General features: G+C 51.5%; 3 protein-coding genes across 8 annotated transcripts; 2 read left to right on the top strand and 1 right to left on the bottom strand.

The window, feature by feature from the left end:
* Window positions 1-5,649: 5,649 nt before the first annotated feature.
* On the top strand, window positions 5,650-12,996 carry BICDL2 (BICD family like cargo adaptor 2). The gene is made up of 9 exons (XM_036738637.1): window positions 5,650-5,946; window positions 8,077-8,292; window positions 8,554-8,670; window positions 8,759-8,905; window positions 11,151-11,357; window positions 11,996-12,139; window positions 12,281-12,411; window positions 12,623-12,743; window positions 12,838-12,996. Exons 1-9 carry the CDS (start codon window positions 5,650-5,652, stop codon window positions 12,994-12,996), a joined length of 1,539 nt encoding a protein of 512 aa, XP_036594532.1.
* Window positions 12,874-16,729, bottom strand: THOC6 (THO complex 6). 6 transcript variants are annotated; one of them, XM_036738642.1, is made up of 13 exons: window positions 16,673-16,729; window positions 15,846-15,961; window positions 15,679-15,743; window positions 15,486-15,589; window positions 15,356-15,393; window positions 15,228-15,303; window positions 15,004-15,075; window positions 14,662-14,764; window positions 14,481-14,530; window positions 14,144-14,206; window positions 13,912-14,022; window positions 13,665-13,799; window positions 12,893-13,569 (listed from the first exon to the last, which is right to left on the bottom strand). In XM_036738642.1, the coding sequence occupies exons 2-13, from the start codon at window positions 15,959-15,961 to the stop codon at window positions 13,486-13,488; spliced, it is 1,017 nt and encodes a 338-aa protein (XP_036594537.1). In that variant the 5' UTR covers window positions 16,673-16,729; the 3' UTR covers window positions 12,893-13,485. The 6 variants fall into 6 exon arrangements, with proteins under 6 accessions (XP_036594533.1, XP_036594534.1, XP_036594537.1 ...); XM_036738640.1 differs by lacking the exon at window positions 16,673-16,729 and adding an exon at window positions 16,233-16,469; XM_036738643.1 differs by having other exon boundaries at window positions 12,894-13,569; window positions 15,228-15,276.
* On the top strand, window positions 16,513-19,763 carry HCFC1R1 (host cell factor C1 regulator 1). The gene is made up of 5 exons (XM_036738644.1): window positions 16,513-16,567; window positions 16,925-17,033; window positions 18,127-18,183; window positions 18,523-18,660; window positions 19,187-19,763. Exons 1-5 carry the CDS (start codon window positions 16,519-16,521, stop codon window positions 19,383-19,385), a joined length of 552 nt encoding a protein of 183 aa, XP_036594539.1. The 5' UTR covers window positions 16,513-16,518; the 3' UTR covers window positions 19,386-19,763.
* The last annotated feature ends 77 nt before the right edge of the window (window positions 19,764-19,840 follow it).

Here is a 19,840-nt window from a genome sequence, read left to right as displayed (position 1 = left end):
AGAGGAATTCTCTCTGCCAAGCCTCCCCACAGGGGTAACTGTTATTTGTGGCTGCCTCTCCTATTTGAGCACCCTATGTTGTCCTATTTACATCCTCTGTCCCAAGGTACGGAGAGAGGCCTGTACCAATGTGGGTTGGGACAGGGGTGGCATAGTTACACAAGTATATGTCCCAACTCCTTCCTCCAATCTGGCTGTGAGCTTCCTTAAGAAAGAGGCCAAGTCTTACTGGGCTCTGGCTGCCTCTCAGCACCCACCACAGGACCTCATGTGCACAGACACACATGCAGCCCCACTCAGGGGTTTGGTGGCCTCTCAAAAATCATCAGATCCATGCCTCATCTCCCCATTTTACAGAAGAAAACAGATACAGAACTAGCGGCAGAAACAGGACTAATAACTTGGGTCTTCAAAAAGCAGCATTAAATCTGTCTATCTGGATGACTGTCTCATTCACTATTAGAACCTACCACATGTAAACCACAAGTCTTGCAGCTTTTGTCTTATAACTATCCTATGAGGCAGGTAGGCAGGACAAAGCTTATCCTCATTTTTACAGAGATGGAAACTGAGGCCCAGAAAGGGAAAGTGACTTGCTCAGGGCTGATCACACAAGTCCCGTAGCTACCTAGCCTGCAAAAGCAAATATATTTTCTGATTGCTAGACCAGAGTTGCTAGGCTAATCAGACACTAGGCTGCTACCCAGCCCCCAACCAGTAGGAAGTCCAGTCCTTCTATATAAGGGTTTTTCTGAGAGCTAGTTACCTCAATTAGGGCTCTGGGTGTGGCTCTGCTCTTCCTTCAAGGGATCTCTCTACCTTTAATCTCTTCTCTGCCCTGGGTTCCCTCAATAGCTACAAGCCTCCCTACCCACCAACCTTCCCCTACCCCTGAAGGACCAGATTTCTTGAGTCCTCTCAGTTTCCCTTCCTCAACTTTCTTGCCCACTGTCAGTGGGAATCCCCATCCCAGGGCTTAGTTCTGCTTTACAAGAACAGAGAGGAGAGGGGGGAAAGGAGAGGGGAGAGGAGTGGAGAGAAAGAAAGGGGAAGAGAAAAGAGAAGAGGAGGAGAGATTTTATCCTTAGCACCCTCCCTCTTTCTCAAGCAGCCAGTGTTCGATCAGGCCACCAATTGCCACTTTCCTCCAGGAAGCCAGGCATCACATTCCCCAAGCTCTCCTTAAGATGTGGGGCCCCAGCTCTCCTGCAGAGTTGACTATTCCAGATCAATATTGACAAGCTGAGTGTTTCTGGGAAGGAGGTGGGGGGAAGGGCCAAACCATGACCACTAATGGGGATGGGGTTGAAAGGAGTGAAAGAGGGAAGTGCAGGGAGGATGAGACTGCCCTTCTCCCTTCAGGGGCCATCCTTCCCATTCTCTCCTCTTTTACCGACGAAATTTTGAGGATGGTCTACACTTGCCTGCACTTTACCACTCATTAGATCTCAGCTCCTTAATAAAGTAAATACTCAGATCCTTTAAAAAAAAAAAAGGAATTTAAAAAGCTTTCCATTCATTGTAATCAGTGCAAACACTGCACTTGAGCCTTTTTTCCACTGAAGATGATTACATACACAGATGACGGGTCAGGGACTCACAAACTGACCGTATTTACCATCTTTCAAAGCTCTAGAGTATCTCTTCCTGTTAATCTTCCAAAGTATATTTGCCAAGGCAGTTCAATGCATTGGGTAGTGTTGGAAGGGGAATGGGGACCTAGGTTCGAGTCTAACTCTGCCACAACATGCCTGTGGCCAAATCACTTCCCCTCTAAAAGGTCTCAGTTAACTGCTCCATAATAACCCTTGCCCTATTTTCATGAATTAATTAGCGATAATTAATCCTAGAATGTTAGACCTGGAAGGGGCCTTTAAAATATCAGAGCTGAAAGGTGCCTTAGATATAATCTAATCCAACCTACTGTTTGACCTAGTAGAAAGCGGACTCAGAGAAGAAGTGATCTGCCCAAGGCTGGTCACACTCTGACTCAGTGGCTGTGTTAAGATCAGAATCAGTCTGCTCTTCCCCAACCGAAAAAAGGCTGCCTCCCAGATGAAGGGAATCATGCAATTGTGAGGTGCCTTTCCCCCTCACAACTCAGGCAATATGGGGCTTAGTCAATTTTGCTTGTTTGGCTGATTTCCGAGGCACAAAGCTCATCTCACTTTTAAACTGTTTGATTTTAAAATTTCTAAGATGCCAAAACAAGAGGCTACAAAAGGCAAGACAGAGACAGAGAGACAAGAAACAGAGAAGAATAGAGAGGAGAGAAAAGGAGAGAGAAAGAGGGAAAAGAGGGAAGAAAAACAGGGGAGACAGAAGGAGACAGGGAGAAAGAAAGACAGAGAGAGAAAGGGGGAGAGAGAGAGAGACAGAGAGAGGGAGAGAAAGGAGGGATGGATGGAGAGAGAAGGAAAAAGAGACAGAGAAACAGAGACAGAGAGCAAGGGGGGGAAGGAGAGAGACAGAGAGACAGAGACAGAGAGAGAGAGAGAGAAAGAGAGAGAGAGAGAGAGAGAGAGAGAAAGGAGGGAGGGATGAAGAGAGAAGGAAAAAGAGACAGAGAGAGAGAGGGAGTCATTAAGGGCCACAGGGGTTCAGAAGAGAGAGATCAGTGTGAGTGTCAGGAAGGCCTTTCTAGAGGAGCACAGGGCTTGAACTAGGCCAGGAATGACTACAGAATTTGTACTGACCAAGAAGAGGAAACAAGAGGGACTTCCAGGAAGGGAGAGGGGGTGGGGTTAGGTTTAGATTGGCAGGAAATGAATTATGGTGCTAAGATTGGGAAAAACAGAGCCATCTGCTTTGGGAGATCTGGGCTCTCAGAGGTAGCCCGAAATGAGGCTAGAAAGGGAGACTGGAGCTAGACTCTGAATAACCCGGAAGGCCAGGACAGAAGAGTTTGGAATTTATTTGGTAGGCCATGGGGAACTATCTTGAAGTATTTGAGCAGGGGAGTGGCCTGTTTAGATCTATGCATAAGGCAGATGACTGGCACACTACACTAGAAAAGACACCAGAGAGGGCAAAGAGACCAGTTAGGAGGCTATCAATACAGTCCGGTAGATCGGTGATGAGGACTTGACCTAAGGTTATGGAATAAGCATTACCTTGGCAGGATCATAGATGAACTGGAAGGACCTCCAGAGACACCCAGTACAACCACTTTGGTTTATAAACAAGGAAATTGAGGCCCAGTTAAATTGTGACTTGCCCAAGATCATTAAGGTGGAATTTGAATTCAGGTCCTCTGACTCCAGAATCTGTGCTCTTTCAACTGAAACTACATTGATTGGATTTGAGATTATTTTTTGGGTGGAGGGAGGAGAAAAGGAGTGGAGTAAAGAACAAAGAGTAAAAGATGATCCTGAGGTTTCAAGCTTGGGTGACTAGGATGGTGATATCGTCAGATAGAAATAGAAGAATCAGGAGGAAAAACAGGCCTGGGGACAAGGGTTAAGAATGATCAGTCCAGTTCGGGAGAGTTTGAGGTGCTCGTGTGAACTCCAGGTATAGATACCCAGTGAACATATAGGTCTGCGTCTAGGGAAAGATGAGGGTTAGAGGTTTAAATTGGAGAATTATCAAACTAGATAGACTTTTGAAAGCAGTTTTATCGTCATTTGGTGTTTATTCATTGACCCCGTTGGCATTTAATTATTTGAAAGAAGACAGGCACCTTCTCCCCCAAGGGCAGGGATGAGATCTTCCTCTTAGGGCTCACTTTGGGCCGAGCACTTTAGGGGCATTAATGAATGTGAATTGTCTGCCAAAGCTGCCCACAGCCTGAGACCATGGCTTTGTCCAGCTGCACTGGGGTCTATGGGCCTGACTCTGAGTCTGGAGATGTCTGCATTGGACTGAACCACAAGAGGGCCACCCAGCTCCTCCCAAGGCCACCACCCTTCTCACCTGTGCTCCAACTTACCTGGCTCCACCCCCCGGAAGAGAAGGTGACAGAGCTCTGGAGAGAGAGAGAGAGATCTGAGAATGGGAAGCCGAGTCCAATAGGGGGCCTCACAACCCCCCAGCGATACAGGTGGGGCTATTGATGGGACATGGAACTGACTTTGTGGGTCATGTCTGTAGAGGGAAGCTGAGGCTAGGGACCCAGACACCTGTGTTTATGGAAGAGAATCAGCTCTGGGAGGAAGAGACTGAAAGGACCAGGTATCCTGGTTCCAGGGAGGTAGCCTAAGCCTGACAGTCAAGGTTTCAAGGTCTGGGAAAGTCGAAGAACAAGAGCAAAGAGAATGAAGCCTTGAACTCAGGGGAAAGACTGATCCTGAGGGTTTAGACACTCATATTCTGGGAGGGTAGGAGAGCCTGCTGGAAGGGATGCTTTATGAGAACCTGGTCAGCCCTAGCAGGGGCAGGGACTGAGACCACAATACTTGGGTTGGGGAAGCTCTGGGGCAGCATTTGGAGGCAAGGTTTATAGTTCTAGGACCTGTGAGGTAGGAAAGGCAGAAGAAACTGGGCTGACAGGTTCAAGATTAAGGAAGAAGAGAGGTCAAAAGATATCTTGGAAGGCAGGGGGTGTCTTAGCTCCCTATCCCCTCTACTCCAGGGAGCAAGGGCATAAAGTATAAGGGAAGAAGGTGAAGGGTGGGGGAGGCAGGATCTGGGAACTGGAAGCCAGGAACAGGTTCAAGATATGGTCCCCAGGGGTGGGGCCCAGGAAGTAAACAGAAACCAAGAGCCATAGCCCAAAACAACCAGTTAGCCTGCTTAGCAGCTGAGTAAAGGGAGGACACAGGGCTAGGAGTCCAGATACCTAGATCCTGGGAGATAGAAGAGGGAAGGAAAACAAGGGGCGAAGACAATTGGATGCTGGAATGGGAAAGCAGCTAGCTTAAGGTGCCTAGGCAACCTGGGTCTTAGGAGAGGGCTAGGGAGCAGAATGCTTGTTCTTGTGAGGGAAAGGGTTTGGGGGGCAGGCAGAGAGCACCTGAGTCTTGGGATAAAGCAGGACTGGAGGGATCAGGGTATGTAGGTCCTAAGAGGTAAGAGAGGGCTGGGGGATGAGGCAACGAGGACACTTAAATCCAAAGAAGGAAGAAGGAGCTGTATGTCTGTGTCCTAAATACTGGGATTGAAGACCCAGTGCTTGGGCTCTAGGAAGCTTTGACAGTGACAGATATTATTTAGTTCTCTCCATGCCTCAGTTGCCCTTTGGGTTAGTAACGGGAACTAGGCATACATATCATTAACCTTTTATAGTGTGAGGATTATTTGACTCCAGGATTAGGAAGGAAGGAAGGGAAATCTGGGATGGAAGGTTTGCACTCTTTTGAGCGTGGTTCTGGGGTTTAGCCCTGGGATAACTTGAGGGTTCAGATGAGGGAAGGAATGCTAGGAGTCAGGAAGCAGGTAGGTAAGGAGCTGAGGAGCCAGAATGCCTTGATGGGAAGAGAGTTAGGGACCAAGGACAAGGAAGAGTTGAAAATTGGGAGCTAGAGTTGAGCCAGACACTACTAGGGGCGGAGGAAATGGGGATCAGGATGCTCATGTCTTAAGTAGGAGAGTAATCTGGGGACCAGGATACCTAGCTTCTGAGGTAGTCAGCTAGAGGCTGGGAGGGCTCCCATTAGCCTCTTTCTCTAGCTGGCCTCTCCCTTCCTCCCTGTAGATGCTTGGGGAAGCATGAACTCCCCCAGTAGTCCCCAGTTCCCTTCGGGGCTGCTCTCAGGAAGCACCTCCCCAAGTGGGGATGATGGCTTCTTCCCCTTTGTGCTGGAGAGGCGAGATTCCTTCTTGGGGGGGCCAGGGCCTGGGGATGAAAAGCCAGAGGATGAGCCTGAGGACCTGGCTGTGCTGCTTCAGCGAAAGGAGAAGGACTTACTACTGGCAGCTGAGCTGGGCAAGATGCTTTTAGAACGAAATGAGGAGCTGAGCCGAAGCCTGGAAGTTCTCAAGGCTCAACACGCTGAACGGGAGGAAGTAAGTCTGATTGATGCCCCCCCACCTCCACTGTCCCCACCCCCCATTAGCCCATCCAGGTAGGTAGGGATCCTTAGCTAGGAAGCAGATGACTTGGCCCCTGGGCCTGGCCCTGCCACAAATGACCCTGGTAAAGTCACTGTCCTTCATTGAAGATGCAGTCACCCATCTATAAAATGAAGAAGGGTTTGGCCTGATGTTTCCTAAGATCACTTCCTGCTATAAAGTTCAGTATTCTATAATTCTAAACTCCCTGACATGCGGGATTGGACCCCTCCACAGACACATCCCTTATCTGCCTCTTGACTGGCTGTCTGGAATGCTCTCTTTCCATTTCTGCTACCTGGCTTCCTTGAAGTCACAGTTAAAGTCTTACCTTCTGCAGGAAACTTTTCCCAATCCCTCTTCATTGGGGAGCGGACAGAGCACTTCCGTTGAACATTTCCAATTTCTCCTGTATACAGCTTGTAATTGTTTATAGGTTGTTTCTCCGCTGTTAAGACTGTGAGCTCCTTGAGGGCAGAGACTGTTTTACCTTTCTGTGTATCCCCAGCACTTGGCCCACAGGAGTCACTCTACGAATGCTTATTCACTGACTGCCCCTGCCCCTTACCCCCTCCAAAAACACAATGGTCTAGCAGAACATTGAACTGGAAGTTAGAAGATCCAGACTCTAAGAACCGGCTCTGCCCCTAACTGGCTGTGTGACCTTGGACAAACTGTTTTCCTTCTGTGGGCCCCAACATGTGCATCTATAAAATGAGGGATGCGTGACAGGATCATCTGGTCCTTAAGGCCCCTTCTAAGCAGGGGTGTGCTATAGCCTGCTCCTGGGGACCCAGAGGACCTGTTACATTTTCATTGGGAGCATTTATACCGTGGATATTGACAAAAGCTACAAACGAGGGTTTATTTTGTCGATGGTCTCGGTTTAAGTGGAGAAAATGTTAATAATGCAGAGTAAGCTGAAAAGTGTGTTGTGCATACATATTAATTTTCCCCTACAGAGCCAGTTGTTAAATAAACTCCTGCTTCTAATTCTAAGATTTCAGACAGTATAAATCCCATAGGAAGGGATCATTTCTCACCCCCTTTATAACTCAAACCTGAGCTCTGCCCAGACAGAATTTATTTAGTTAGACCAGATTTTGAGCCTAGCCCTGAATTGGCCTCTAACTTGAGGGGTGAAGGGGAAGGGGTAGTTAGGCAGTCAATATTTTTCAAGAAACAGGCTAAGTTTCAAGGGGGATAGAAAGAATTTGGAACTAAAAACTTGTTTTTATTTATTATTTTATTATTTTTATTTAAAAATTTGTTTTAACATGTAACTGAGGGAAAAAATAAAAATATATATTAAAAAAAAGAAACAAGATTTACCAGCATGGTGTGATGGAAACTCATCAAGTCTGGGAGGGCAAGAGTTCTGGCTCTCGCTCCATCTTACTACTGATTTGCTGTTACTGTGGGTGAGTCATTTCCTCTCTAAACCTCAGTTTCTTCCTCTGTAAAATGGGAAGATGGACTTGGTCTTCGAGGTCTTGTCCACTTTTGATGATTTATGACTCACACTCTTGAAGATCAGACAGCTAGTGCCCTGGGAGTTCACAGGCAGATGGGAGCAGACCAGTCAGCCCAGGCTCCACCTTCCCTCCTCCAACAGCACCACACAGTGGTGTCTGGGTTCCCTTCTTCCTTTCCCAGGTCAGCCCACAGGAGTCTGGGTGGGGCAGTGAGCGTCCCCCCACCAGTCAGACAGGTTTGGAGGAGACTGAGGTGTGGGTTATAGGGTGGGGCGGGGGCAAAGAAGTAATTAGAGGGAGCCAAAGAATCTGGGAGAGGGGAACTGAAGACCAAAGGAGACTAGAAGAAAGGAGGACAGGGGCTAGAGTGCCATGGGCAGGGGTATAAGCTCAGGGCGACTGAGGCAGCGCAGGAGGAGGCTTCGAACCAAAAGCAAGAGGCCCCAGCAGAAGCAGCAGGTGAACGCCACTGGAGTGTCCTGAAGCTTCCTACCTCCTTTCCCCCTTCCCAGTCCCCTACAAAGTTCCAGGATCCCGAGTCCTGGCTGCACCATCTGTCTCTCTCTGTCTCCCCATTTTCATCTTTTCTCTCTCTGCTTTGGTGTCTCAGCAGCTACAGCAGCAGAACCACGAGCTTCGACAGGGGCTGGCTGCCCGTGGAGCCGAGTGGGAGGCTCGGGCTGGGGAGCTGGAGGTCGACGTGGCTGCACTTCGAGCTGAACTTGGGGAGCGCCGCTCTGAGCAGCAGAACAGCGGGCGCCAACGAGTCCAAGCACTTACAGAACTCAGTGAGCAGAACCTCAGGCTCAGTGAGCAGCTTGCACAGGTCAATCTAAGGGGATGGGGCTAGCAGGCTGGACATTGGATCCTGGGAGAGGAACAGGAACCAGAACTGTAATTCTCAGGGTTGCTGGGTGCCAGATTCCTGGGTCACCAGAGAGGAGGCAGGGGGGCTTAGATGCTTGGGTCCCTATAGGGGAGGAGAGGCTGGATGGCTGGGTCCTGGGAACAGTGCATGAAGAGTTGAATGAATTCACCTCCTTCCTCTCCCTGCCTTCTCCCCCAATCCTAACCATGCATATATCAGGCCTCCCAGACTGAACAAGATCTGCAAAAAGAACTGAGTACCCTTCGAGGAGACTACCAGGCTCAGCTGCTGGTGGGGACAGAAATGAGGACCAGATTAGAAAGTGTTCAGGGAGAGGTAAGGAGCCAGACCTGACCTTGGAGCTGGGGGAGAGGGAGTCCCGAAGCCCCTCCATCTCCAAACCAGCTCTCTGGCTCCTCCCCAGAACCTGATGCTCCAGAGCCGGAGGCAGGACCTGGAAGGACAGATCAAGAGCCTGCAGGAGGAGGCGGATCAGAGTCAGCGCCAAGTACAAGCCCTGCACGAAGAGCTGCTGCTGCTCAGAAGGGAGAGAAGGGAACACAGCCTAGAGGTGATGGGTCAGAGCTGGCATGGGGGGGGTTGGGGGGGTGCGGAGAGCAGGGCAGGACACCCAGGGCCTGGGACAGTGATGGAGGGGATAGGTGAGTGGAATGTCAGTCCCACTCTGTGCACTGCCAGCCCCTGATGCTGTTTACCTTTGCCAAGAAGACAAGGCATAGGCTCACTGATGGATATTACATATAAGGAAACTGAGGCCCAAAGATTTCCCAAGGGACACCAGGCCTAAGAACCAGGGCAGGAAACCTAGCATCACATCCAGTGCTCCTTCCTTCGTACCTGCCCTCCTCCAAATGAAGAGGGTCTTGGTGAAAACAGGAATCTGACACAGAGCAGAGTCCCAATGCACTTCAGTGCCAGCCTACATGAGCCCAGGATCCCACAGCCATTCCCTTTCTTTGGGGACCTGCCCATGGTGCTTTTGGTGCCACCTGGTGGACTAACATCGCCACTGGGTCCAACCAGAAGAAACAACCTATCATGAGCAGTCGACAAGGATTCATTAAGGCCTGCTATGTGCCAGGCATTAGGCAATGTGCTGAGGTTGCAAAAGAAGGCAAAAACAGTATTTGCCCACAAGGAGCTAAAAGTCTAATGGGGGAAACCATATGCAAACAACTATGTACAAACAAGAAATATACAGAATTAGAGATAACAGGGAAAGCACTAGTGTTAAGGGGTACTAGGACAGGCTTCTTGTAGAAGGGGGGGTGGGGTAGGCTTAGCTGAGACTTGAAGTCAGGAAAGCTGGGAGGCACAAAGAGCATTCCAGGCACAGAGGACACCTGGTGAAAATGCATGGAATGTCCTGTGAAGAACAGCAAGGAGGCCAGTGTCACCACATCGGAGAGTGCGTGAAGTCTAACGAGCTGTAAGAATACTGGAATGAAGGGTTTTAAATGCTAAATAGAGAATTTATATTCAATCCCGCAGGTTGATAGGGAGCCACCAGAGTATATTAGTGACACGGTGTATCATGACCTCATGGTCAGACCTAAGCTTTAGAAAGATCACTTTGATACCAAAGTGGAGAATGGACCAGAGTGGGAAAAAGACCAACCAGTAGGCTGCTGCGATCATCCAGGCATCAGCAATGAGGATATGAGAGATATTTTATTTGGCAACAGATGAAACATGGGGTGTGAAGAAGGGGGACAAAGCAAAGATGACACTGACATTGGGAGCTTGCCCAAGTGGGAGGATGATGGGGCCCTCAGTAGTAAAAAGATGTTCAGAATCGGGAGGAGTTGGGGAGGGGGGAAGACTAGGAGTTCAGTTTTCGACACATTGAGTCTAGTACGGCTATGCGATATCCAGCCTGACATCCAATTAAGAGAGTTGGAGATGCAAGACGGGCTCAGGAGAGCTTAGGGATGGACAGGTAACTAGATCTGAAAGTCATCCAAGTAGAGACAATAATCCGTGGAAGCCACGATCACCAGGCAAAATAGTATTGAGGGAGAAGAAAAGAGGACCTAGCACAGAGCCTTGGGGAATGCCCATAGTTAGTAGGCAACTGCACGAAGACTCAGCAAAGAAGACAGAGATGGGACAAATAGGTAGGAGGAGAACCAGGAAAGGTTTAGGGTCACCCAGAGAGCAAAGAACATCAAAGAAAAGGTGGTGGTCAAGAGTACCAAAGGCTGCAGAAGGCAAGAAGGAGGTGGACTGGAAAAAGAGCCATTAGATACAGTAACTATGATCACTTGTAGCTTTAGAGAGAGCACCGCAGCTGAACGAGGTTGAAAAGCTAGACCACAGAATTAAGAGAGCAAAGAAAAGGAAGTGGAGGCACTGATTAGAGATAGCCTTTTAAGGGGTTTTGCCATAAAACATTAGACAATAGCTAGCAGGGATGGACAGATCAAACATTCTTGTTTGTAGGCAGCAAGGAAGCTGCCAGTAGACAAGAGATTACAGATGAAGAAACTGAGGCAAACAGGTTAGGTGATTTGCCCAAGATCACCCAAGCTAAGTGTCTGAGGTAGGAACCACAAGGTAAGATTCTCAGCTGGGGGGGGTGGGGGGGGGGTGCGGCGGTGTGCAGGGGAAAAGAAGCTGGGAGAGGAGATCCTTTGAAAAGGTTTGGAAAAGCTACTAGAACGAGTGAACTAGTGAATCAATTAGGCAAGTACAAAAAGATTGGGTAGGATCCTATGCTAGATTTGGGAGAATGATGCTAAGACAATTAAAATTTGGTTGCTGAAGGCTGAATTGTCCCTTTGCTCTGTCATCAGCTAGAACGGGCCCGCTCGGAAGCCAGGGAAGCCCTTGAGTCACTCAGACGGCTCCAGCACCAGGTCTCTGAGCTTGAAGAGGAATCCCGGCTCCAGGATTCGGAAGTCTCTGGGGCCTCCCTGCAATCTGAGATTGCCCACAGCCTAGACGAGGAAGGAGACCCCCAACTTCCAGTGGCACCCCAGGTATGCTCTGATCACCACCAGGTATGAAGAGGTAATACTCAACAGAAACTGGTTTGGGGCAGGATCGTACCGAATTAAGTACCTTATCTATTCCCAGCCTTCCGAAACGGCAGGCTACACTCGCTGCTGGGGAGTCATTTCGGTCACGTCTGACTCTTCCTGACCCGATTTCCAGCCTTCTTGACAAAGATATTCGAATGGTTTACCATTTCCTTCTCCAGATCATTTAACAGATGAGGAAACTGAGGCAAACAGGGTTAAGTGGCTTGCCCAGCGTCACACAGCTAGTAGGTGTCAACCCCGGAAGAGAAGTCTGCCTGACTCCAGGCCTGGCACTGTATCCACTGAGCCACTTGGCTGCCCTAGCTGTCCCTATTCAGTTAATGCTGGTATTTCTCCTCTCGAATCAGCTGCCTCTGAGTACGGGCCTACTAGTAGAGGGAGTGCCATCAAGATTTCTGGCCATAATCCAAATCTCACTTTAGTCAAGGGCCCTACCCTGATAAAGAACATTAAAATCTTCTCTTCCTTACCGGAGGTTCTCATAGACTAGTGAAATATCAACTAGCCTAAAAGAAGGAAAGGTCGTGGGCCTAGAGAGGCTGAGCTACCTGCCTTTCTTAGGCTCAGGGCCATTCTTTTTACTTGGTTCTTAGGAGATCCACAACCCCAATCTCCTCCACAATTCATCACCCCAGCCTCCTCCAGAAGAGGGCTCGGAGCCCCCTAGGAAGCGGGCTTCCATGAGTCCTAGAGAAATGCTGGAAGAGAAGGAGGTGGAAATGGAACAGCTACAAAATGAGGTGAGCTGAATTAGGCTTAGGGCTCAGAGTGCTAGGGGATATGAAGAGGTAAGAGGATCAGAACGAGAACCACCTAGATCTTAGCACAGAATCAGCTCTGGGTTCTGGAACACTAAGTGTCTCTCCCGCCCTCTCCCCCAGTTATCTTTGCGGCTGGAAGAGCTGCACTCCCTCCGAGAAGAACTGCAGAGACAAAAGGAGCTGAGGGAAGACAAACACCCCGAGTCAGCACTGAATAAGGCATTCTCTGACCGGGATGAAGCTGTGAACAAGTAAGTCCATCTGTCCCTTTGTCTCTACTCTCATGACAGCTTGGTGTTAGAAAGGCCCCAAACTCAGTCAGGAACCCTAGGTTCTAGTCCTAGATGTCAATAAACTGGCTGCAAAATTTTGCTCCCCAAACATTCACTTTGATCCTGTAGCTGCCACACCTTTTCCGAATGGGGAGAGCTCTGTGTGATTCTCCATCTACTTCCTACCCAGGTCTTTGGCCCTCTCCCTGGAACTGACCCGGGTCTCCCTGGAACGGGATTCTCTCTCACGGGAACTGCTCCGAACCATCCACCAGAAAGTGGCATTGTCTCAGGAACTGGAGGCCTGGCAGGTATGAAGGGCAAAGCCCTGCTGGGGGGGTAGGGGTGGTTGGAAAGCTGATAGTCCTCCCCCACCTGACTCCTGTCCTGCTCTTCTTCATCCAGGAGGATATGCAGGTAGTGATTGGACAGCAGCTTCGTTCTCAGCGACTAAAGGAGCTTAATTCCCAGCCAGCAGTCCCCCACCATGACGCCGCAAAATTCTCCTTGGGAAGAGGGACAGGGGCTGGTAGCTTCTTTACTAACCTTTTCAAAAGGACCTGAGGGGGTGCTTGGTCTGCATATGGGACTGGTGGCCTGGAGGTGACTTTTCTGGAAAAGGCTCATGGGTGCTAGGGCTAAAGGGGGCCAATGACATGGGGATATGGGTTGGCAAAGGGTAGTTAGACTGTAAATCCTGGAGCACAGATGTGGGGCAGAGAAGGCTTCCAAATCAAGGAAGAATTTGGGAGGCCAAACCTCCCTCCCTCCATATAGCTCTCAGAAGTGTCTATTTTGCATATTCATAGGCTTATCTTTTCTAAACCACAATACGCTTCCCCTAGCCAGGGGTTGGGGGAAGGAATCCGTAGAGGTTATTTATGTAACAAGGTTTAAAAGAGTAATATATAAATGGATATGAAATCTGGGCTTTAGTTTCTGAGAGACTAGGTGGATGGAAAGTTCACCAAAATGAACTAAATGGCTTCCTTTTTTTTTTTAATCAACAAAGTAGATCCTAACAAGTGGGGAGGGGAAGGGTGGAGAGGGGAGTCAGGAGAAAGACAGGGAGAAAGCTCGGTATCCAAGGTTAGTGAAGACATCAACCCTACAGCTATTTCCTGCAGCTGTCAGGACCTGGGGGAGAGGAAGGCAAATAATGAGGACCAGAAACCTGAAGTTCCCCCATGGCCTCCCAGATCCCTCCTCCTTCAAGACCTATGGGATCTTACCTTGCACTCTGGTGCAGCAGGCTGCTGGTTGAGGCTGAGACTAAGCAGGCTGGGAGAGGAGCCAGGTACCTGGGCCTTCAGCTCCCCACTCAGCTGCCACTGGTTCACACAGGGTCCTTGCCCTGCTGAGAGGATCTGGGGAGAAGAAATGACAGGATGCCGTTTAGGCTAAATTTATCAGCAGACAAAAGTCTGAAGACCAGGGGACCAAGTGCCAGCTGGGAAAGAACAAAGGAAAAAGGCTCACCAGGTCCTGGTAGAAGGTTACATGCTTCTGTGGCGCCCTAAGTGGAAATACTGTGGTGGGTGTGGCAGATCGAAGGTGCCAAAGAGTAAGAGCGGGCCCTCCTCCACATACCTGGAGAGAATGGCACTCATCATCACCCATCTCTAATTCTAGATCACTCGCTCACCTCCCACCCTGCACAGAATTTAATTTAAAGCACACACTCTTTTTCCCAGAGCCCCTAGCTGCTCACCATCCAATCGGAGTCAGTTGCTAAACATCCAATCCACTTCCCATTCTGGGGTCGAGCACACTCCTGGGAAAGAAGGAAAAGGGAGAAACTAAGCACTTATTAAGCACCTACTATGTGCCAGGCACGTGCTAATCGACTGGCAAGTATTATCCCATCTGATCCTTGAAACCACCCGGGAGGGAGAAGCTATCATTACCCCATTTCACAGGTGACTGGCCCAGGGCTATACAGCTAATAAGCATCTGAGGGCACATTTGAACTCCAGCATTCTATCTACTTGACCACCTGCTTACGGAAGGCGGTGGTGAGGGGCGGTGCAAGAACAGGAAAGCCTCACCTCATGCCTGTAAACTTCGATGGTCTGAACCTCCTCTCCCGTACGAAGATCTGAGAAGAGACACAGTCTTATTCCCTTTATACATCTTGTTCCTCCTGACCCCGGACTTTCCTTCTCCACGTCCTTCCCTGCCACGTGTTTCTGTCTGTAGTCACAATCCTCCAGCCAACTGTTCTCTTACCCCAAAGACGAACGGTGCCATCCTCACTCCCAGACAGCACTTCGGGACTCCTTTCCCGAAGAGCTAGACAATGAATGTAATCACTGTGACCTCGAAGTGCGCGCTAGGGAAGACAGTAAAGACTGGTCAGCTAGGACCCCCGAAAGCTGTCTCCTGCCACCTCAGAGGGCAAGGTGGCAACTGTCAAAATGTCTCACGGACACGGGGGACAATGCAGAAGGGAGAAGCGGTAAAAAGATAAGACAGAGCAGCATTACAACAGCATGGACCTGGTTTCCGAGGACTATCCACCCAGCTTTGACCCTTCTCCAAACCTGACCAGGTCCCCTAGCTCCAACTTACTGTGAACGTCCCTGTCTCCAGATCCATGGTATGAAGCTGGCAGTCGCCCCCTGCCAAGAGGAGGGAATTCTCCTGTAGGGGGAGGAAGGCAAGGCAGAAGTCAGAGAGCACTTGATTTCAGAAGGGACTGAAATCAAGTCAGGGGCAGGGTTTGGACGGGACACGGGCACCAGAAAAGGGCCCAGAGTGGGCCGGGTTGAAAGCTGGATGAACGGGAATCATACCTTCGGGTTAAGCAGCAAAGCATTGATTTCAGGAACTTCCAGGCTGCTCCTGTTCAGAAGGGCAAAGGGAGTCAGCCTGAGAGGAGGAAACAGCACTAGCAGGGCCCCCCCCCAACAAGCCCGCTCACCTGTATGGGGGATGCCGGCTCCATACCTCCTTACAGCCCTTGGGGGGAGAGAGAGAGCACAAGACAGATCCAGGGACTCCCTCTGCGGCACGTCGGCCTTCCGTTCCCCGCACAGAGCCCCCGCCCTTACCTTCTTGAGGATCTCCCCCCACAGCCAGGCTTTCACCTCACCGTCGCCCGCACTGAGCAGATGTCGGTCTGTGGACACCAGGCTGTACACAGGGCCATCGTGGGCTACGGGGAGGACGATGAACCCCGATGAGTGCCGACCAAGCGGAGGGTCCCCCCTCCCCCCATCCCGACTGTCCGATGCCCTCACCCACCTACAAAGGTCACCACCGGCTTCTTACTCTCCTCTTTGGCCTCTGAGCTCAAAGCAGCCGACAAGCTGAAGGAAGGGGAGAGGAGTCACTTAGCGGCGCGGAGAAGCGGGGGAAGGGCATCGAGGTTCGACGGGGCCTCGCCTGCCCGCGTGCCCACCCGCCCGTACCTGAAGACGGCAATCTGCCCGTAGTTGTTCCCTGCCGCTAAGAACTTGCCGCAGGGAGAAACGCTCTGGGAGAATATGGTCATGTGCAGCCGCTCCAAGGCCTGCTGGACCTCCATCTGGGGGGGAGCGGACAGTGGCGTCACCCGCGGCCGCCCTCCGACATCCCGGGACCGGCACCCGGAGGGCCTGGCCGCCCCCACCCCGGGAGAGCGGCGATCTGGGAGAATATGGTCATGGGCAGCCGCTCCAAGGCCTGCTGGACCTCCATGGGGGGGGGGGCTGACACTGGCATCACCCGCGGCCGGAGGGCCTGGCCCCCCGGGGGCCCCCCACCCCGCCCCCACCCCGGGAGAGCGGCGCTCTGAGGGAGGCACATGCTTGATTTACACCACAGCTCGTATCTCTCCGGGTCAGGAAGGTTTTCCTGCCGTCTAATCGCCTTCCCTCCGGCTGCCATTTTTGTTTGGCGGGTTTCCTCGGCTTGGACGCCGGCCCGCTCCCCGCCATGCCGGCGAGACCCCTCCCACGGGCTGGCGTTGGCGGGAATGGCGCCCCGCCCCTTGGGATGGGACTACAACTCTTGGAAGGGCTTTCGACGCCGACGGGTGACGTAGGCTCCGAGGGCGCGCGGCTCCGCCCTCGCACCTCCCCCTCCCCCCCACCAGGGGTGCGGATGGAGCCCCCGGCTTCCGGGAGACCTCCCGAGCACCCAGCCCGCTCTGGTGAGTGCTCCCAAGGCCCGCGCCGAGCCCCGCAGCGCCCCGAGCCCAACCCCTCGCTGCGCGCGCGCGCGACCGGCCCACCTCGCCCGCCGGGCTCGGACCCACCGTCCCGACGCACGCCGCTCCCCGCGCCTGCGCGAAGACTCCGCTCCGCGCGCGCCTGGGCCCGACGGCGCTACGCGCTTGCGTCGTAGCGACCGCCGAATCACCGGTATCCTGCGGGGCCCGCCCTCGTCTGCCGTGTGCCCCGCCCCACGGAGGTGCCTACGCGCCCGCTGGTGGCGGAGCCGAGGGAGTCTGGAGGCTCCCTATGCTCCGGGTCCGGGGCAGCGTGATCTGAGCCTCTCATACCCGCAGGTCCCCGGAACTCCCTGATCCTTCAGCCGCCCATGGAGCTGGGCCGCCCAGCCGGGGCCCAGAAAGACCCCAGGGAAGCACCGGGGCCAGACGGGACCCTGGATGCCCGGTGTGTGGCCCTGGGGGCAGGGGGGACCCCGGATGCCTGGGTTAGGGGGTGCAGAAGTGGGGAGCAGGGGCCTAGAAACGAGGGTTACAGGAGCTGTAAACCGGGGGCCGGGGCTGCTGCAGTATGCGCAACTCAGCCGGAGATCGGAGACAAGGAGGGGCGCTGGAGCGGGCGGGATGCTCGGCTTCCCAGCCGTGGAGCTGGTGATGACCAGGGGCCGCGATGCCAGGTGGAAGCGTAGAGCTGAGGAAGTAGGGGCCAGGATGCGCAGAATGCAGGACAGAGCCGGGCATTGGAGGCCAGCACGCGGGAGACAATGTAACCCTGGTTAGAGGGCGCCCTGCTGAGCCTCGAGAGCCAGCCCCTATTGCGGGGCTGTGCATCGCGGAGCGCTGAAGCGGAGGCCGGGCATCAGGGCCCCGTGTTACAGAATTCACAAAGCCAGATCTGGCTCCTGCATCAAGCTCAAACAGGGGCCACTTAGCAGCTTTAAAATGTTATATTATCTACGTTTTATTGTGTTTTTATTCTGTTAAATATTTCCCAATTACATTGTAACCTGGTTCAGGCTGCTGACACCTCGGTCCTGGAGAACTCAGAACCAGAGCCCTGAGTTACATGGTAAAATTTGAGGATGAAAGACCCGTATGCCTAGGTTATATGTTGGAATAGGGAGTAGGAGACCTGGATTTTGTGGACGCATGAGCACACACACATACAGGATACAGAACTGAGACTGGAGGGGCTTAACTCCCAGGGTTAGATAGTACAGAGCTGAGGATGGGTAATTAGCATCCCCGTGATACAGAACACAGGTATGCTTGCATGACTAGTATGCCTGGGCTATAGGGCATAGGGTTGGAAGGCAAGGGCCAGGGTACCTGGATTATGTGGTACAGGTCTAGGGAAGAGGGATGTAATACAGAGCTAATGAAGGGAAGAGAGGGAGAAGGTGTGGCCTGGATTGGAGAGCCAGACCTAAAACCTAGATGTCTGTATTAAAGGGCAAGGTCTTGGACCCAGGAACCCCAATATGTTGGTTCCAGGGAAGTAGAAAAAAAGAGTTTAGGCTTTAACTTTGTCTCTTCCACAGCTGCCTTCCCCAAGGAATTCAGTCCCCGAGCACCAGTCAATTGCTGGAGGAGGATCAGTGAGTTTAGGGGAAGGGAAGGGGTTCCACCTCCCCCCCCCCATTCAACAGAATATCCATCCTTAGGAACCAATACCCTCTCCCCTAGGCCCCAGAATTCTCCTCCCTAGGTTTTTCCCCTTAGTCCTGGCCCTCAGTACTCCCCTACCTCCCCAGGCCTGAGAGACAGCATGGTAGCATGAAAAGTGCTAGAACCTAGTTATTTAACCTCTGTAGGACTTAAGTTTTCTCCTTTGCAAAATTAACTAGATGATATCTACAGGGCCTTCTAGCTCTTAATCTGTGATCCTTCCCGAAAGCCTTCGCTCCCAGTCCATTTCCCTGGCCTCTTTTTTCCAGGGACTCTCTTCAGAAGCATTTCCTGTCAGAGGAGAACATGGTTTCCCATTTTTCCCACCTCAGCCTGGAAAATGACCACCCTTACTGTGGCCCGTCAGTAGCTTTCTCCATGGGCACTCCAGCCCCACCTGTGACCAGGTATGACATCATGCAGCTCCAAACATTCAGTGACTTCCCATTACCACCAAATAAAAGTTCACAATCCTTACTTGAGCTTTCAAAGCTTTTGAGATAGTGCCTTCTTACCTTCCCAGTCTTATTTCATGTTATTCCTCATTCTGCCTTTGTTCAGGCTGTACCCATCATTCTAGGTCTTCTGGGAACCCTGGTCTCCTTCCTCCTCCCAGTTTGTACACTTTTCAGATTCTCCCCTGGTTGGTTAGTTGTATCTTATTTCCCCTACGGGAATGAGGATGCTGATTTTTACATCCCCTAAGTTTCTAGCACAAGGCCGTTCACACGGTAAATGCTCAATGTTCAGATTATTAAACCTTCTCTACTGGGTTTCAGCTCTAATTTCATCTCTGAAATTTCTGGGATTCTGCCCCAAATCAAGTTGCCTTAGCTCCAGCTACCACCTAGGACCAGTTACACTGTGTCACTGTTAGATTTAGCGGCTGACTTTGAACAAGCTCTTGTCTTCATCTCTTTTCCCTCCCTCCAGGCCTTTGGAAGACTCTCTTCACTCGACTGAGGATCTTTGGGTCCTCTGCCCCAGCCTCCTGCTGGCCCTGAATCCCCGCTCAGGGCTACTCCTCTGGCAGTACCCAGGAAATCAAATCCCAGAAACCCTTCGGCTGCTGAGACTGGGGGGCTCCCAGGTATACCAAACCCCCCATAGTGGGGAGGCAATGGAGCTCTGAACCTTAAGCAACTGCCCCTCTCCCTCAGGAACTCAAGCCTCTCAGTGCCCCCAACCTCAACTCCATGAGCTGGAAATGGGCAGAATCTGGCCTTCTCTGGAAACCATAGACTCAAAAGACCAAAGAGGGTCTAGACACCCATATATTGTCCACCGAAATAGAGAAGAGCACTCTCAGATTGGACATAGGTCTGTTTTACACACACACACACACACACACACACACACACACACACACACACACACGTTGGTGGAGGAAATAGAACCACAGACTGTCCCCTGTGAGAAACATAGGGTTAGAAACATCTTAGGGGGTGGGGTGGCTCCCATAACAGGGGGTCTTTGTGAAAGCAAAATAAAGATTGGTGGGCAATAAAAAGCAAGTAGCTTTATTGGAGGGGGGAGCTGTCAGGGGAGTTGGGGCCGGAGGGGACAGATGCCAGGGTTCCTTTCAGT

This window comes from Trichosurus vulpecula, chromosome 9 (genome assembly GCF_011100635.1).
Source record: "Trichosurus vulpecula isolate mTriVul1 chromosome 9, mTriVul1.pri, whole genome shotgun sequence".
Lineage (NCBI taxonomy): Eukaryota > Metazoa > Chordata > Mammalia > Diprotodontia > Phalangeridae > Trichosurus > Trichosurus vulpecula.
This window is presented reverse-complemented; position numbering and strand designations above follow the sequence as displayed.

Bases quoted from the DNA above. Each gene is read 5' to 3' on its own strand.
- THOC6 (XM_036738638.1), bottom strand. From the start codon at position 16,352: ATGGCGGGGAGCGGGCCGGCGTCCAAGCCGAGGAAACCCGCCAAACAA. The intron at 15,590-15,678 runs GTGGGTGAGGGC...TCCTCCCCGTAG, and splicing joins GCCGGTGGTGACCTTTGTAG to CCCACGATGGCCCTGTGTAC. The intron at 14,207-14,480 runs GTGAGGCTTTCC...CTTCTTTCCCAG, and splicing joins TCGAAGTTTACAGGCATGAG to GAGTGTGCTCGACCCCAGAA.
- BICDL2 (XM_036738637.1), top strand. From the start codon at position 5,650: ATGAACTCCCCCAGTAGTCCCCAGTTCCCTTCGGGGCTGCTCTCAGGA. The intron at 8,671-8,758 runs GTAAGGAGCCAG...GCTCCTCCCCAG, and splicing joins TAGAAAGTGTTCAGGGAGAG to AACCTGATGCTCCAGAGCCG. The intron at 11,358-11,995 runs GTATGAAGAGGT...GGTTCTTAGGAG, and splicing joins TATGCTCTGATCACCACCAG to ATCCACAACCCCAATCTCCT.
- HCFC1R1 (XM_036738644.1), top strand. From the start codon at position 16,519: ATGGAGCCCCCGGCTTCCGGGAGACCTCCCGAGCACCCAGCCCGCTCT. The intron at 18,184-18,522 runs GTGAGTTTAGGG...TCTTTTTTCCAG, and splicing joins CAATTGCTGGAGGAGGATCA to GGACTCTCTTCAGAAGCATT. The intron at 18,661-19,186 runs GTATGACATCAT...CCCTCCCTCCAG, and splicing joins CCAGCCCCACCTGTGACCAG to GCCTTTGGAAGACTCTCTTC.